Source organism: Humulus lupulus, chromosome 2 (assembly GCF_963169125.1).
Source record: "Humulus lupulus chromosome 2, drHumLupu1.1, whole genome shotgun sequence".
Lineage (NCBI taxonomy): Eukaryota > Viridiplantae > Streptophyta > Magnoliopsida > Rosales > Cannabaceae > Humulus > Humulus lupulus.
In genome coordinates this window covers 134,822,509-134,841,335 of record NC_084794.1, presented here as the reverse complement: position 1 = coordinate 134,841,335, position 18,827 = coordinate 134,822,509, and the positions used below count along the sequence as shown (strand labels likewise).

The 18,827-nt window shown below is 33.8% G+C and overlaps 1 protein-coding gene and 1 long non-coding RNA gene across 5 annotated transcripts; both read right to left on the bottom strand.

Moving 5' to 3' along the window:
• Positions 1-1,378: 1,378 nt before the first annotated feature.
• LOC133818536 (uncharacterized) lies at positions 1,379-7,521 on the bottom strand. Its single transcript, XR_009885936.1, has 3 exons — positions 6,811-7,521; positions 2,525-2,597; positions 1,379-2,217 (listed from the first exon to the last, which is right to left on the bottom strand). It is a non-coding gene; the product is annotated as an uncharacterized LOC133818536 (long non-coding RNA).
• A 785-nt stretch (positions 7,522-8,306) lies between these two features.
• Positions 8,307-16,974, bottom strand: LOC133818535 (lipid phosphate phosphatase 2-like). Of its 4 annotated transcripts, none has more exons than XM_062251448.1 (9): positions 16,595-16,974; positions 15,738-15,830; positions 10,674-10,901; positions 10,487-10,574; positions 10,271-10,380; positions 10,054-10,144; positions 9,767-9,955; positions 9,620-9,679; positions 8,307-8,727 (listed from the first exon to the last, which is right to left on the bottom strand). In XM_062251448.1, the coding sequence occupies exons 1-9, from the start codon at positions 16,652-16,654 to the stop codon at positions 8,516-8,518; spliced, it is 1,131 nt and encodes a 376-aa protein (XP_062107432.1). In that variant the 5' UTR covers positions 16,655-16,974; the 3' UTR covers positions 8,307-8,515. The 4 variants fall into 4 exon arrangements, with proteins under 4 accessions (XP_062107432.1, XP_062107433.1, XP_062107434.1 ...); XM_062251449.1 differs by having other exon boundaries at positions 10,674-10,898; positions 16,595-16,973; XM_062251450.1 differs by lacking the exon at positions 15,738-15,830.
• Between the last annotated feature and the right edge of the window lie 1,853 nt (positions 16,975-18,827).

The window sequence follows — 18,827 nt, the reverse complement described above, 5'->3', positions numbered from 1 at the left end:
TTTTGTTGTTGATGGCTAAATTATCAAGTTTGCTGCAGAAAAACAGATTTTGCTGAAGCATTTTGATCAGGCAGCTTTTGGGCACATGGAACACGTGGCAGTCAATGGGTAAGCTGGAAATTTTGGCTGAGGTGGCAAGGGCAAAGAGAATTAGTCAACATATTGGAGAAAATGACAAAAATAAAAAGGAGGAATTCATGTTTTTGGAGAAAAGGGGCAATATGGTACTTTTGGTAAAAAGAGGAGAAAACCTAGAATACACAAAAGGAGGCATCAGCCGTATTATGAAAGCAGCAACCATTTTTGGAAAAAACCAGCAAGCAAAAGAAAAGAGAAAAACTCATAATATCAACAAGAAAGAAGGAGGACAAACATAGAAAGCTCAAGCATCATTTTGGATTTGTTCTTTCTTCTCTTCCTAAACTTTATTTTATTATTTTCTGAGTTGATTTATAAATCTGAATATTATGGGCTGTTTTGATTGTGGATTAATATTTATGAACTCAGCCATAAAATAATTTTTAGGTGGCTTAAATTGTTGATGAACCCTATGTTATAGTCTATCAATTTCTTGCACTTTATTTAGTAAAATCTCCTTTGTTCATTCAAGTGTGCTTATATTAATTTCTTGTTGTTGTTTGGCCAGCAATGGCAAGTTATTTAATTATGTTTAATGCTGGAAAGATTAAATGTAATGGGAAGAGCTTGGATGACACAAGTCATAATCTAGGTTAGATTATGTTAGTAAGTAACATAGGGATATGTTATTTGCCTTGTGTAACTTTTGAGAATTGAACTTTGACTTGCATTCTTAAATCTGATTTTGCATAGGAATATGTTTAATTAGGTAGAAGAATTAATGTCATAAAATTTGGGAAATTTTTATGAGTGTTTACATGAATTCTTGTTAACCTGGGAGTTTTGCTAGAATATTGCTACCGTAATCTGTCTGCAATTTGTTCAGGATGATTAATATAGGGGAATTCAATAATTCAAGTCCATTTTTCAATTCATATATTTCTCTCAATTTTCTTGTTCAGTTCAGTTTTTAAATTCAGTATTTCCATCTTTTTAATATTTTGTTTAGCCTAAAAACAACCCATTTGATTTTTAGTACTTATGAGTTGTTTAGTAATTGTTTTGCTTATTTTTCTATTTTGCAATCCATGTGGAGACAATTTACTTATCATTATATTACTTGTGTGATTACGTGCACTTGCATATTTAAAATTAAATATTTAATTTATCACAACAGAATCTTATCCCTTACTTAGAGATAAGATTTCAGGTCAGGACCTTAGTTGGATAGGTTTGAATCCTTTATGCTTGGGTGCATGGCTATATAAGGCCACCCCCTCTCTTTGTATAAGGCGGAGAATTACGAAGCAATAAAATATCAGTGTTTATTATCAAAAAATTTCTTCTAAAACCTTCCTTCAGAGATTTTTGAAGTAGAGATAGTATGCATCATGGATTGTATCTTAAGGCATTTACTGTTATAAGTTACTAGATTAACCTTCGAGTTAATTGATCTGACAATCTATCATTTATGATCATAAGTCACACAGTGTGGATTGTAAGTCATCCAAATCCATGTGAAAAATTGATGGGTTTATTAATTCGATATCTTGTCTAAGTAAATTATAGTAGGAACCCCTAATGGTATAACTAGTTACACATGTAACCAGTAGCTGTGAAACATAAACATTTTACGAAAAATGACAAACGATAAAAAACAAACACAAACACAAAATGTGAACTCGGTTACATTAACAACACCATATGAACTTTTTTTTGTTATTTTTTAAAAAATAAAACAAACAAAAAACCATACCACAACATGCTTTGTCTCAGTGGTATCAAATTTAGCATCCTTACTTCCCGTTGCATCAAATTTAACGTCCTTACTTCCAGATGCAGACGATTTACCCTTTTGTTTCACTTTTGCAAGAGATTTACTCTTCTTCCTTGCTACAGACATCACATGAGTAATATTACTCCTCATATGAAGAACTTCACCAATCTCATCACCAACGTCAACCACCTTGGAAGTATTCTCTACATCTTCAGAAGATTTCTTCTCATAATTAAACACATTCTGAGCAATATTCTCATAAGCAGATGCACCACCAACTTCACCAACTCTAATATCAACATCACTAGGAACTAACTCCGACTATTCCATCAGTGTTGATTGAACTTAAAATGCATAATGCACTGCAAAAGTAAAATACAAACAACAAAATCCAAAGTGAAAAATAGATATATATATAAATATATAATGCAAAGAATCAAAATAACTACCATAAACTTCTCATTGGAAACAAATCAACAAAAACGTGATTAAAAACAAAAGGAAAAACTGAACAAAAACCCCCATAACCTCCCACTTAAAAACTAACCATCAAAACGTGTCTGAAAACCAAAAACCCCCCCATTAATAGTGATACAAATTCAACCATCCACAACTGCCAAAAAAATACATTGAAACAAACTAATATAACTGATGTAAAAAGGAACTCACCACATAGAACAAGCCAAGACAACGATAAAATCCACGAGCGACAATGCTAGAATCTGTTGATATAAAGTAAAACCTAAAAAGAAAATGAAGAACATGAATCGATTGAAGAACACGAAAAGCTTGAAGAACAGGAGAAAATGGAATCGGCAAAATATAAAGTGTGCGAAGGAAGCTAGCTAGAGAAAATGGAGGTTATATATAACATCCCAAATTTTCTAATAAGGCTTGGTGCCTTGATTAGTGTGTCGTGAGAGCAATAATTGATTTAATTATGATATATGTGTATCACTATTTGATTACGTGAGTTATATTATAATATGAGTATATATGCATGTTTAAGTGTAGTAAATATGCATGTGGGCCCGTTTAGTATTAGAATGACATTTTTGTAATTTTGACTCGTTGAGGGTATAAATGTGATTATGTGTGTATATGATTGAGGCAACATTATTATGTGGATATATTTGCGATAATTGGCTTGAGGCGATCCTAGTGAGCGGATTAGTGGAAAAGTTACAACGGGGTCAAATACTTGGCTCGGGGTGAGCCTATGTAGTGTGTATTTGGGGCTTATCGGATAGGGTAGATATTTGGTGATTAATTGGGTATGTCGAGATTAATTGGGAATTTATAGGATAATTTGAGGAATTAGGGGGAAACGTGGTAAAGGACAGGTTTGCCCTTTGAGGCATTAAAGGACTAAGGATAATTTTAGTCTTTTGATATTAAGGATAGACTTAGGTTGTAGAACCTTGAGGAAGCAAAAATAAAAAAACAGAAGGAACACTTTCAACTCAGCTGCTCTCTCTCTCTCTCTCTCTCTCTCTCTCTCTCTCTCTCTCTCTCTCTCTCTCTCTCTCTCTCTCTCTCTGCTTGGTTGAGGGCTTTGGAAAATTGAAGGGGGAAGGGATGAAAGGGATGAGTTTGCTGAAGGATTGAAGCTGGGATTGGGATCAAGAGACAATTTGGGGTCGAAATTATTGCTGAGGTATGGTTTAAAACTTGTTTTCTTTGTGAAATTATGTGGTTAAGTAAGGTTTTGAGCTGAGTTCAATTTCAGCTTGAGTTATAGAGTTAGGGTAGGATTTATGATTGGTCTTTGGGGTAATTGAGATCCCCATGTTGTGTTAATGTGAGTTCTAGATCAATTATGGCATTAGTGCATGTTTAGAATGAATTTTGGTGAATTTGGCTCAGGAAAACGCTGGGGAATTTCTGGGTTTCGAGCTCGAGCCTCGGCACCCATGTGCATGAAAGGGCCTTGGCAGTTCTCTGAAATCGCCTAAGCACTGCGGCGCTGGTTGGGGCACACCGCGGCCCATGTCTCCCAGGAAAGATCCCCGAGCTCTCTGACTTGTAGCATGTTGCGGCCCTATGGGTTGAGCTGCGACTCTAATTAAGAAAAATAGCCAAAACAGGTTTTTAAGCTCAAGAACTCAAACTTAAGGGCCCAGGAAGGATTCTACTACCCTTTTTAGTAGAATTCGAGGTCCCAGAGGTTAGTATAATATTCTGAAGCTTTTAATTGGTTTAGGTTTTGATGGTTAGTCATTATTACGTTGTGACTAGGTTATACCGCTAAGGCTCAAGATTAGGGATCGTGTTCGGGATCGCCTTATACGGTCAGCTCGGGATTCAAGGTAAGAAAATTGTCTGTGCATGTAAAGCATGGCATGGCCCGATTATCTGTGCTTAGTGTTATGTTTAAATGTTGTAACTATTATGTCATATATGTGTTTGTGAATGATCGGCAAGGGTCGGGATCGTCAAGGGCTGGAATCGGCAATAAGCATACTGAATGCAGGCCGCCATGACATGGCCACCTAAGGGTGTTGTACTCACCCGCTCAGTTAGGACCGTGAACTTGGTGCCTGGTAATGCACCTTGGCCGACTTAGGTCGTTGTTGTGAATTATAATGGGTGCATGCAGATTGTCTGTTGTGTTTGTTTAGTTATGCACTTATTGAAATGAATTGTTATATGCTATGATGGTGAAGTTTTCTTGCTAGGCCTTGGGTCATGGGTGCTCTATGGTGCAGGTAAGGGCAAGGGAAAGGCCGACCGAGCATGAGTTGGAGGGCATGGAGCGGTGCGTACATGTTTGGTCTACCCAGCCGCCAGGCTGGGGTACTTTTGAGGAAGGCAGTGTAAGTGTCTAATTTTGTCACCTAGGTCGATCATACAATGACTTTTGAGTTGTAAATATGTCTTAAACAACATTTTGGGATCCCAATGTAACTTTTCTATGATTTTAATGAATGTTTAAACCTTTTATATGGAAGTTTTATTAAATGAGTTTTTACTTTAATTTAATCACACTTTTGAGTCTAACACCTCGATTAGCGAGTCAAATACACATTTTAAAACCACATAGTAACGGCTCTAGGGTAGTAGGGTGTTACAATATAGGTGCTCAAGTACCTACATGGCAGAAACGAAGAGGCACGAAATCGACTTTTTTGTGATTTTTTTAAAAAATTTAATTAAAAATACTTTTTTCATTATCTGTAAAAAAAACAAATAAATTAAAATAATAGTAATAATTACTAAAATACCCTCAAAAAATTTCAAAATTGGCCACAATAATCTTATAAAATCATATATGGTAATACTACTAAATTATTACACAAATATGAGAAAACAAATCCAATAAAAAAAAAGTAAAACAAAAAATACCATATAAAATGCACAAAATTAAAAATGTCATATTTAACAAACTTTTGGAAATTTTTCCATATTTCATGTAAATTCCTCAATAGTTAGTAACCTGCTCAATATGTATATATTTATATAAAGTGAATCTTAGTTACTTATAAATCTTATTCGATTTTCATAATGGAATCGCACGCTTTTATGGAGTTTCAGATGCGACAAAGTTTTCGAGCTTTCATTGTTTTATTTTGTAATTTTTATTGTTTAATTTTCCAATGCATCTTTGCATGCTCTTTGACTAGACAATAAAATTACATTGTAACCTTATGTCGATTTCAATCTGAATAGTAATAAACTATATTCCCTTAAAAAAAATGGGTAAAGTTGAGAACTACTCACATTTAGGAGTAATTAACTAAAACTAGACACTAAATATATTTAGTTGAACTTTACCCATTATTATCATGAGACTTCCCATATCACCCTTATTTGAGCACATGGTTCTAAGTGTTGCTGTAGTGTGTATTATATGTGTCATATTAAAGTTAAATTGTAAATGTATTCTAATTGTAGTGTGTTATATATATAAATATATATATATGTGTGTGTGTGTGACAACTATATTCTTAAAATGTAAAAAACAAAGCTTAAAATGTAAACCATAAGTCTTAAAATGTAAACAACAATCATTTAAAATATAAACCTCAAGACATAAAATCTAAATTACGACCCTTTAAAAGATTAACCTCAAGGCTTAAAATCTAAAGCACAACTTTTCAAAATGTAAACCACATTACTTAAAATATAAACCATCACTCTTTAAAATTTAAACCACAAGTCTTAAAATTTAAACAACAAATTTTAAAAATTTAAACTATAAGACTTAAAGTTAAACCACTAGGCTTGAAATCTAAACCACGGTCATATAAAATATAAATCAGAATCCTTTAAAATTTAAATCACGACTCTTTAAAATTTAAACTACAAGGCTTAAAATTTAAACAACGTCACTTTAAAATTTAAACCACAAGGCTTAAAATTTAAAGCACAACTCTTTAAAATTTAAACCACGAGGCTTGAATTTAAACTATGACTCTTTAAAATTTAAACCACATGGCTTAAAAGTTAAACTACTAAACATATAAAATATAAACTATGATCATTTAAAATCTAAATCACGACTCTTTAAAATTTAAACTACCAGTCTTTAAAATTTAAACCACGACTCTTTAAAATTTAAACCACAAGTCTTACATTTTTAAACCACCATGCTTAAAATTTAATCTACGACTCTTTAAAATTTTAAACCACGAGGCTTGAATTTAAACTACGACTCTTTAAAATTTAAACCACAAGATTTAAAAGTTAAACTACTAGGCTTAAAATATAAACCACGACCATATAAAATATAAATCATGATTATTTAAAATCTAAATCATGACTCTTTAAAATTTAAACCACTAGTATTTAAAATTTAAACCACGACTCTTTAAAATTTAAACCACGAGGCGTAAAATTTTAAACCACAAGGCTTAAAATTTAAACCACAACTTTTTAAAATTTAAACCACAATGCTTAAAAGTTAAACCATTAAGCTTAAAATATAAATCACGATCGTATAAAATATAAATCACCTGGTGGGAGTACCAGGTGCCTTTAGATTGCAGTTGGTACTGGAAGCGGTTGGTTGCTGTCAAAAATGCTTTCAAAGTTAAGATTGAGCTGTCTAAATTTGCAGGGATGAGGTATAGTATTAAAGCTGGTCATGATCTGCTGTTTGAGCATCCTGTTGCAGTTAACTGGAGCAAAGTTGTTTGGGATAGGCTGAGCATTCCGAAGCATAGATTTATGCTTTGGCTGGTCATGTTGCAGAGGCTTCGTACTAGAGAGCAATTGCACAAGTTTCAGCCATTAATAGACCAATCTTGTCTGCTTTGTGGAGGTGATATTGAGAGTATTGGTCATCTCTTTTTTCACTGTCAATATAGCAGTTCCTGTTTGCAGAAGATCAAGCAAAGTTTGGGTTGGAATTCAGCTTCCTTAAACCTGGAGCACCTTTTCCGTTGGACTCACAAAGCTAAGAGATTGAGTGTTGTTCGGAAGAGCATCCTTTACTCTGTTCTTGCAGCTCTCGTGTATCATCTATGGAGAGTGAGAAATGATGTTTTTTGGAGCAATAAAGTTTGGCATGTAGATAATACTGTACAAAGAGTTGTTAGAGAGATTCAGTTTAGACTTTCTCTTGTAATGCCTAAAAAGGCTAAAGCTATAGATAGGGAGTGGGTCACTAAGTTCAGTAAGAGCAAGTTTCCTTTAGGTTGGATTTGTTTGATTTGTATTTGGTTTTGTAGCTGGTTGGTCGGCTTGTAACTGGCTGAATTGTATCCTTTTGGCTGTTGAGTAATACATTGAATCTTATTCACTAAAAAAAAAATATATATATAAATCATGATTATTTAAAATCTAAATCATGACTCTTTAAAATTTAAATCACTAATCTTTAAACCACAAGATTTAAATTTTAAACCACGACTCTTTAAAATTTTAAAAACAAGTCTTAAAATTTAAACGACTCTTTAAAATTTCCACAAGGCTTAAAAGTTAAATCACGCGATTAAAATCTAAATCGCGACCATATAAAATATAAATCATGATCCTTTAAAATCTAAACCACGACTTCTTAAAATTTAAACCACTAGTATTTAAAATTTAAACTATAAGGCTTAAAATTTAAACAACTTCTAAAAATTTAAACCACGATTTTTTAAAATTTAAAACAAGAAGGCTTAAAAGTTATATTACTAGGTTTAACAAAATAAAATGTATAAATTTTTAGCTATTAATTTAACTATGTATTTGTTGTGTTTATTTGTTATTAAATATTATTCAGAACAAAAAGAGTTGAATATGATGGTTGTGTTGCTTCTTCTGATACCTAAAAGGCATGAGTTCGACTCTTGGCAACTGCAATTGATACAAAAATTTGAGTATAAAAGTAAGAGGATTAATAATTGAGTAAAAATTAAAAGGGTTATCGAAAAGTGGACACCCAGTCTAATTTCTTCGTACTATTGAGTTGAAATGGAGACATGAGATAAGTGTCAAGGTAATTTTATGTTCTTAGCAAAAATTTAATAAATCATTTCTACGTGTATTGGATAACATAAAAAGTCTAGATACAACTATTAATGGTCAATAAGTGCCAAAAAAGAAATTCCATACTAACCAATCCAACAAAACTGTGGTTTAAACAGATAAATAGCACACACCTACCTATATATAGGCCCAAATGAATTTAAGCAATAAATTCTTGGAGCTAAAAGCAACATATGTACATAGTTATCTCCTCCCAGTTTCCAATTCCTCCAAAGTCAAAGCAGATTGATCATCTGCCAAATGTAGACCCATGAAACCATGGCTGCTTCCTTCCTCTTCTTGGTTAGCAACTTCTGCCTGTGCTGCTCGCCCATTGCGCATATCTACCATATTGGCTGCTTGAGCACTTGAACGTGACTCCTCCAGCACCCGAAAATAAGCATATGGCCCCCAACCTACACAAAATCATACAGAACAGCACAGATGGCTTTAAGCTCCAACTCAAGTAGTAAACATGGTTGAGGTAGGTAGTTATTCAATTTTCAAAACCTAGTCTCAAGGGTTGAGTAACTGAAGTTATGAAATTGAATCACTTTTAAAAATAATATTACCCAGCTAACAACTTTGTTTATAAAATAAAATTTGAAAAGAAAACAGTAATTTTAGAAAATTTTGGGATTACCACCACAAATACCCACCAGACAGGTATGCCTGAATCATAGGGCCAAAAATTTGCTAGTTCATTTAGAAGCTTAGATTTTAGTAATTCAAAATGAGGTTATATACTAGATAAAGGAGTGCAAGAACGGGTAAGGGAAAACTATATGAAGATGTCATATCTTCAACACCAATCTGGTACAACTAAAATATTAGACTATAATATATAATGCAATCTGTTACTGTCTAACCACCTACAAGGCAACGTCACATCCATGGCAAGCCACTTTGACATGATGAAACTTTTAAAAAAGATTTGACAAAACTAAAATTCAGAATTCTTTGAGCATCTGCAAGTGTTGGAATTGCGCAAGTAGGAATTTCTAGAAATGACTAAATGAGAATAGAAGTGATAGATCTTTCCATCATTTTGGAAGAGGATGAAAATTCACCAGCCTTCAAAATATTAATTAGTTGAATCCTTGGTTTGTATTAGAAGAAAACACCATGAAGAAGACATACAACAACATGTCATAGGTACAAACAAGAAACATCACCTTTGTCATTCTCAAACATGGGCATTCACCGAATGTTATGACACTAATAAAACAAATAATGGATCTCGTAAAAGCATCTTAGGAACTGCTTATGAAAATGACACTGGTTAAACAAAACTGCCTGGCACTTTACCTTCCTCATGATACGGGGGTGGGAAGAACTGCAAGTAGCAAAATGTAGCCACTGTAAGCCCTGCACAAAGTGTTTACCCATGGTGAACACTAACAACAAATGCATTTGAAAAATTGCTAAACAAAATGAAATGTCCTTGTGACAAACCTAGGAGACCTCCAGCAAACACATCTTGCCAATGGTGCCAATAGTCGTCCACTCTAGAAATGCCCACAAGTGAGGCAAGTAGTAAAGGAAGAAAAACAATGCATAATTTGGCAATATGCCCTTTGCGATCAAATACTTTTACTTTTCCAGACAAGTATAGAGATAGAAAACCCAATCCAGCAAAGGACCCTGCACACATAACAAGTGTAAGAAAATATCTGTCTTCATCTGGTCTGCACAAGCATGTTTCAGTAGCCGTACAGAAGAGAATATCACGTGCTACTTACATGAAGTATGCCCACTTGGAAAACTCTTATGTCCTTCCTTTATAACACTGCTATCACCATGGCATACAACATCTCCCCATTGATCATAAATCTATGTGGCATCAAAGTTTTAATAGTTTAGTCGATGAAATTGCATGAGATTATTTTGGAATAAAATATTTTTTTGAAAAAAAAAGATAACTCTGCTTCAAAGAACTGTAAATCTGGAAGACCATACATCCTTTCCATCAGGGAAACACCGCCAGAAAAAGTCAGGCCGAGGTCGACCAACAGCATTTTTTATGGAATCTGTGAGAACCCCTGTTACTAGAACAGAGAAAAAAAGGCCTGCATCGACAAGATATACCAAATTATCAATATGATGTTCAATAAAACTTTCCTTATCAGCTTGCATAAAATAGCAATGAATCTATGGAGCCATAAATTTCATCACCTAATATGGCATGATGAAGATCGTAGACATCCCTCCTACGGTAATACACAACAAGAAAAATCGCTATTGGCAACAGAATTGCGTACATCTAAGAGAAAGAAGGGATATACATTAGTTCTCATCTGTTAACCTAATTGTTGAATGTAGGAGGAATACATTAAGAAAATGTTAACAGATCAAAACTTACAGGAACAGCCCAAACAGGCACCGTGTTACTTTTCAAGGGATATTTGAGATCAGTCATCATATCTTTCCCAACAAAGCGATAAAATGGATGGATAATGTATAGGCAGATCTCTAGCAGGACGAGAAGCATGAGTATTAACCAATCATGCATGTGTGTTTTTGCAACGATGACTCCATGGGACCTTAAAGTATGTGAACCAAGTTGAACTTCCTGCATTCCACTCTGCTGCTAAGCAGACATAAAACTATTAGCATTTTTCAATAGTGCTGCATTTCATTATCATATGAAAAGTTTATTTTGTGAAAAACAAAAGGGAAGTCTAAAATAATGGTCATGATAATGAATAAATTAACAAGATAGTTAGATATCAAAACAACAGATAAAATGCTCTGTAATGTAATTGAATCAGCAGTTGAGAGGATCAGTGCTGTATCTGCTAAAGATAATGCATTATGTAAGTACAGGGACAGAACAAAGTTTTTATATGAGGAGCTAATTATAATTTTATATTTTCAGGGGGTTTGATAAAAAATCTTTTTTTTTATGGTTTTATTTAAAATATTTCACATATTATCAACAAAAATTAAAAGTGAGAAAAACTTTATAGGGGCATTCTGCCCTCCTGCCACCATTCCTGCGTGATGAAGTGGCCATCCAAATCTAGGTGACAAACAAGAAACCATGAATATTGATGACAATACTCATGAAGCAGTTGCAAAAAGGATGCACGCACATAAATGAGATAAGCAAACTTAAGCCGCCAAAATTTGTTATAATTAAGAAGGAAAAGCTAAATGGCAAGTACCCAATATAGAATCTGGAGAGAATCCAAATAATGCTAAGAAGACTCAAACCTGATTAGTGATCTTCACATATTGCAGACTAAGCTTACTACTCCCACATCTAATAAGAAACTTGAGCAGTTTTTTCTAATAGGAACCCAAACCAGAGAAACAGTACGCCAAAATATGGAATTCTTTTTTTTTCTTTTTTGACAAAATAAATATGGAATATTATTGATAATTAAAAAAAATTGTTACAAAAAAGTGCAAATAAAATAACCCAGGTTCTTCGAGGGACTTGGAAACCACCCAGAGCTCAGAGCTCACCACACCACCTCACTAATTTTCCTTCACCTTTTTCACAACCCCACACCACATTTATATATTATTCTAACCAACCATTCCCACCCATGACAATTGTTATCCTGGGATATACAAAATGGCATGAAAGCCTCCCATAGGCACATGCAGCCACAATTAGCCCTGCTCAAAGCTTTTTATTCCAATTATATATATATATATATATATATATATATTAAAAAATAAGGTTCAATTCAAAACCTATCCCGTGCCCTCAAAACTCTTCCAATCTCAAAGAAACAAAGGCATCAACACATGCATACTTGACATGAGCAGGACTAAGGTACAACTTAGCCCAATGACTCATTGTAATTGTTGTGGGCTTCAAGAAATCCCTCTTAATATTATCGGACAACCCAAATCTTTAAACCCAATTGTCAGAGTAATTTTATTTCCATTCCTAGCCCGAGCCAAACCCCAAATATCCACAAACTTCAACACCTAAAGGTCATAACCAATGTCAAGCTTTATGAGCATCTTCCTCGATTCCTAGTTCCAATGAAAGTGTAGTCAGAATCACCAAGAAAATTGAATAGGCAATTGGGACCAACAATCTTGCTGGAGTTGAAAGATTTGGCAAGATTACTGACCATGGCAAAAACACCATTAGTGAACATCAATGGTCGAGGAACTGCTGCAAGCCAAAAATCACCATGGGGTGGTTAGACTCATTCGTCCAACTCAAAACAAGAAAACGAGATTTAATCCCTTTGCAAGCTTAGTCAACCTCAGTAACCACTGAAGAAATTGCACATCTATTCACCAACAAAGGCAATGTCCTTAGAGTCCTGCTGCAAGTGCTCAAACAGTAATAAAAGCCATGATCGATAGTACTCATTCCAACAACTTGTGTGAGATGGACGACCTCATCCATCAAGTTTAGAACTGAGAACCTCAAAACAGGGCAACCTTGAAGGATGTAGTTGTTGGCAACACCCAATGGACTTGAGAATCTTTACTCCAGTGCTGGTGGTGGCTGACACAACTTCCTTGATAGCTTGCAAGGACCAAACCTAATACGTAGAAATCAAAAATCAATATGTGATTGTTAATCGCAAGGCCCAAGGGCACTCTACCAGCTGCCAACAACTATGAACCCTGAAATTGGTATACTGCTGCCAGCAACAAAGGACGCACTGATGATTGTTGGTTTTGGATTCATATATTTTCCCACTGATTCAACTGCTGCATAGTGTACCACAGCAACCCAAGGAGAATTGGAAGACTACCGACTATTGCAAGAGCAATTTTTAAATTATCACCTTGAGGACAAGGTGAAAGTTTGGGGCTTGGGTATTGTTAGGCCTCGTATGCATGTTAATCAGAAGTTGTTGCTGAGTTGTATTTTCCTAATTGGCTGAGTTGTATTTTTAATTAGTTGGGGTAGTTATTTGGTTAAGTCCTAGCAGAAGAGACTTCCTATATATAGTAGTTAATCTCTCTAAGTTAGGGATGGGATCATTGTGTATTTTGGAAGAGTAAAACTCTTTTTGGGAGATATCCAAGGTCTTGAATACTTGGAATATTGAAACTCAGTTCTTGATATCAATGAAGATTAGTCTCTAGATTTCATATTTGGTCTAGTTTCCATCAAATGGTCGTCGAACTTTGTCGAGGCTTCCTCCAACACCACATCTCGTGGAAGAACATACACAATGCCAATCAACATTTCTAGACCACTAGCTCAATCAAGATCTTGACCCATCTTCAACGTCATTTGTTGCCGATTGATCTAGAAGCACGTAGCTCTTCTTGTTGCACCGCTCTACGGAGTTGGGCGAGGTCCATCATCAACATCCAAATCACCTCATGCTGAAGGAGTTTGTCCACCTTCTCAATTAAGGCCTCTATATGCAGATGAACTCACCAAAAAACAGCCTTGGCTGACATATCATCCATGGTTACCAATAGAACTTCATTGTCGGCCCCAAGTGCTATGATAAGACCAAAAAACTCTAATTCCAATTTGATAGGAACCCAAACTGGAGAAACAGTAGGCCAAAATATGAAACATTATTGTTGAAAATGAAAGAAAGTACAAAGAAAATAATCCAAGTTCTTTGAGGAACTTGGAAACCTCCCAAGAATTTAGAGCTCACATTATCTCACTAGTTCCCTCTGCCTCTTTCTCAACTTCACCCCTCATATGGTTGGGAGTAATGAAAATAGATGAATGGGAATGATAATGGAGTTATTAAAAAAAAACTTGAAAAAAATTAATAAAATTCTTTTAATTGTGCAATTGTATTTTTCCTCCGAATTTTGGGATAAATGGTTAATCTGCCAAAAACGTAGAAACTTCATTCTATTGGAATGACTACCAAAGGGGGAATTGGTAGAATAATGGTACTAGAAGGATATATGGGTATTTGTAGTCATGTTTAGTGTATGGGCTCATATAGTTTGTTGTGATTAGTTGGTTAGGGGTGTTAGTTACGGGTACATATATGGAAGATGAATAGAATAAGGGATATGCTTTGGTGTGATTATGTTTTGAGGGCGGTTGCTCTTGGAAGAGTTCTGCGTCTCTCGAATACCCAGGGGGTTTTCTTTGACTGGTTTGGGGTGTTCTTGTTTTGTAGCAGTTTTCCTTGGATAACAAAAGTGATTGTTCCCTAAGCTTTCTTTTTGTTTTCCCTATTATTCTGTTGTGTGTAAAATCCTATCAGACTATTCCAATATGTTAATAAAAAAATAAACAAAGTAAGAAATGAAATGAAAATGATTTCTTTTTATTCTATTCCATTCCTTTCCTCCCAACCAACCATAACCTTATAAAATATTCTAACAAGTGAAGATATGAAATATTTTCTTGCCACAAATCATTATATGCTTTGTGACCCAGAAATATACATATAGATGGCGAATGGATTCCATAGTTCTTGACTCCTCGCAAACAAGTGAATAATAATTCCAATTAGGCACACATAAATTATTTCACGGCCTTCGCTATGGGTTATCTGAAATCCTAAGGTGTCCCAAGTTAACCCAACAGAAAACAAAAATACGAACTTACCTATTGTCCTTTAGCTAGGACACTCCGCTGTATGAACAGTGATAATTAAAATGCAATCTGAGAATAAGTTTGTCATAACCGGGTAGGAATAAGCAGAGTATCCCAAGGTAAGCCTTCCTCTCGAATGCATACATACAAAAACAAGAAAAAAATACCACAAAATATAAAACTCACCATTATGGACACTACAAAATCTTTACTGTGTTCTTTGACTTGTTTCAGTATTATCAAATGTTCCACAACAATCTATACTTTGCACAAAGCAACAAATATCAGTTTTCTCACAAGCAAGGCAACATAGAAGATAGTACTAATTATATACATGAAAAACTGATTTATGGCTCTTTTTTGCATAATAAATAGGTAAAGGAAGACAAAATATCGGATGTAATGTCACTGAGTTGGATTTATTTTAAATTATTTGGTTGGAAACAAAAGGAGATTTTTTAGGAGATGTTTGAAAATGTGCAACCTTTATGGGTAAGGTCTATGAAGGGAACTAAGGATATTCTTTTTCAAAGTTTTTGAGGTATTGAGACTAGAGGCTACTAGTGAAAGTTGATGTGCTGAATTTTTATTTTTCTTAACGAGCATCGTGTCCTCATTTCTTGTATCCAACTATCTGTCTGTCATGAGGAAAACTAAACCATCTTATCCTAATGAAATAGGGGAGAAATTCAAAGAATACCTGATAGCCCAAATAAGAAAATGCAAAACAAAAGTTGATGATCCCATGATGCTGGTTCAGATGAGAACCATGCAAATGCCCCCTATTTGGGACTACCCAGACAATTCTTACAAGAAAAAGAATAAAATCAAACAATGCCAACAAAATTACTTAAGTCTTAAGAAACCATTAGAAACCCCTCTCCTTGAAACTAACATTGAAGAAAAAATAATAAATACCTCTTCATTCTGGGTTTCTATCAATGGGAAGTCAATGGATGAATTCCAATCATTAGTAACTGCAGATGAACCATCCCTCTTGCCTGACACAGCCTATATAACCCCAAAAGAAACCTTCAGGAACTAATATCATAAGAGGAGCTCTCCCAGATTCATTATGTTTACTCTCAAATTGAAACATGGACCAATATTGTTCACGATTATGCTTCAAGAACATTGCTTGTTACTGAAAAATCTTCTCGTTCTTTCACTTCCTTCGGATTTTACTTTTTCTTTATTTTATAGCTAATCGATACTCCTAGAATCTGCAAGATTTATGAGTAAAACCCTTAAGAGTAATAGTTAACAAAACAGAGATTCCAACTGAAGAAACCGCCGCATCAAGTTTAAAAGGACAAGGGGCCAATAGAAAACTAACAACACATTACCTATCATATAATATATTCCAGTACTAGAGAGTACCAAAAAGAAATAGTATTTTAAGCTGTTAAATCTTTGACAAAGAAACATCCTTTTCAACTTTCAACTAGAGCTCAAGGAGAGGGATTACACAATATCAGATTTTATTCGCCAAAACACTCCATTTCCTAGCTCAACACCAAATGATACTATATCTCATACAAGAACAACAAAAATCAACCCATACTCAAAAATCTATGAAACACAAATTTCAATGTTCAAGGCAGAAAACCAGTTATGCAAAACAGAACCAACTTGTCCTAAGCAATGCCAACAACATAGGAACAAGGGAAACAAGACAAATGGAAAATAAGGCAGACCCAGATAGTTTTAACTCATATAATCTTGTAATACAAACTTAGGAACACATAAATGAAACTTGCGTAGATGCCACTAACCTGCAAGCCGCGGCCGAAAATTCTAAAACGAGAAAACAATCCCAGATCCCACCAAGGCATTGTACCAGCTACAAACTGGAGCTGAATCCGAATAAATTGGTGTGAAATACGAACCAGGAAACTATATATTTGGTTTGAGAAAAATTGAAAGATTAAAATTTCACATGAGCAGCTAAAAGATCAGAAGTGAGCGTGTGATTGATTTAAAAAGCGTGAACGAATTAAGATTCAACAAAAAAGACAAAGTGTGTAGCAGTGAGAACAACTGCTTTGGCCAATGCCCGCGTTGAGATCACGTTCCCACGGTTTGAGGTGGTCTAGTAGTCACCTCCGCCGCATGGCAGGTGGAACCCACAACCAGCCTAGCCCTTTTTCTTTCCTTTCCCACTTCCACTTGTATGGATGATTTTAGTGGTGGCACTACTGGTTCAATAAATTAGAAATATTCTAATTCTTATTCTACTGCACCCATAAGTAATTTTATTTTGGTTATTATTAGTAGGTTATTCATTCCATTCGATCCAACTTTTTTGCCCCTAATTAATTCAATTAAATTAAAAGTTGGATGTTAGAAATGAGCCTTCAATCTAATTCAATTTAGTTTCAAAATCCAATCCAATTATAATTAGATTGGATCAGTTTTTTTAATTAATTTTTTTATCTCTTAACTTAAATTTTAATATTAAAAATTAAAAAAATATACAAAAAAACTAACAATATTTAGTAATAGTACTACATTAAAACTTTAAAATTACCATATTAAGTCCTTAACATAATATATTTACTACATAATAAGATATACTATATGACAACCAATATAAACTTTTATAATTAAATATATTTATATTTAATATAAGGGTAGGTAACAATTTGATAACTTATGTTTTTATAAAGTATCATTTTGGTAACTATGTTTACAATAATGCTCATTTGGTACCTTGTATTTTAAAATCATATATATTTTGTATCATGTATTTTAAAATCATACATATTTGGTATCTTAAACTCAAATTTAATTAATAAAAATTTACCAATTTAATCAAACTACTCTCAATTATACGAGTTCTAAATTCAAATTTAATTACTTAATTACATATAACTAGTAGTAATTTTGTCATATTGACAAAATTTTATCTATCGAAACTGATTCTAGGGTGCCAAATATGTATACTTTTAAAATACAGGGTACCATATGAACATTATTAAAAAAATGTACCAAAACAATACTTTGTAAAAATACAAGGCACCAAACGAGTAAATTACCTTAATATAATATATATATATAAATATTATAATAAAGATTGGATTGGATTGGTTCAGTTCGGTTCCTAATTGGATTTTCAGAACGTCATCTAATAACCAATCTAATCCAATTAACATCCAACTTTTCAAATCCAATCTAATCTAACTGTAGTTGGATATCCAATTTTTTGTAATTGGATTGGTTTGGATCCTGAGCACCCCTAATTATTACACAAAACAACACCAAGAAATTATAAATTGGTTTTATTTTTTAACTTGATTTTTCATCATCTCAAATTACAACCAATATGATTTTATAACATGTTATGTTTCTTGTAATCATGTTATTTAAAAAAAAATAAAGAAATTTACATAATCATGAGTTTCTAACATATTATTACTTATTTATTGTATTTGGCTCCAAAAAAATAAGAAATTTTTGTTCAGTAAATGCAACTTGTCAATATTATTTGATTTCCACAATCACATAGCTTCTTTTAATAAGAAAACATTTTGATTTATTTTTTATGATTAGATATATGAAAAAATAGTGAAAAATTCTTTTTGAAGTATTTGAGAATATAAATAAATTGTTGACACATAGGAAAATCAAATCCTAAGGATTTGATCATTTAGTTCCCTAATTTATACAAATTTTATTTATTGTGTTTTATTATGTAATTAAGATTTTCAATTTGTACATAGCCTATATAATATCAGCTCTAGGTAGTAAATATACCACATTAGATATATACACTATTTTTCTTTAATCTGGTTATGGTATCAGAGCCATAAGGCTCGTTTTTTCCGGTGATCTACACTTCATCTTCTCCGACGATTTCTCTGTGCAAGCCTGGTGGTCGATGCTCCTGTATCCAAGCGACTCCTCTATCAGGCGACCCCTCTATCCAGGCAAGTGCACGTCCTGACGACTCCTCCGTCGTTACCTCCATATTCTTCAGCGGTCGCTGCTCAATCTGGGTCCAGTTTT

Excerpts from the sequence above, each read along its gene's own strand:
- LOC133818535 (XM_062251448.1), bottom strand. The coding sequence starts at position 16,654 with ATGCCTTGGTGGGATCTGGGATTGTTTTCTCGTTTTAGAATTTTCGGC. Across the intron at positions 10,145-10,270 it reads GTTTCCCTGATGGAAAGGAT|ATTTATGATCAATGGGGAGA; the intron begins GTATGGTCTTCC and ends GATGCCACATAG. Across the intron at positions 9,956-10,053 it reads TCCAAGTGGGCATACTTCAT|GGTCCTTTGCTGGATTGGGT; the intron begins GTAAGTAGCACG and ends TTATGTGTGCAG.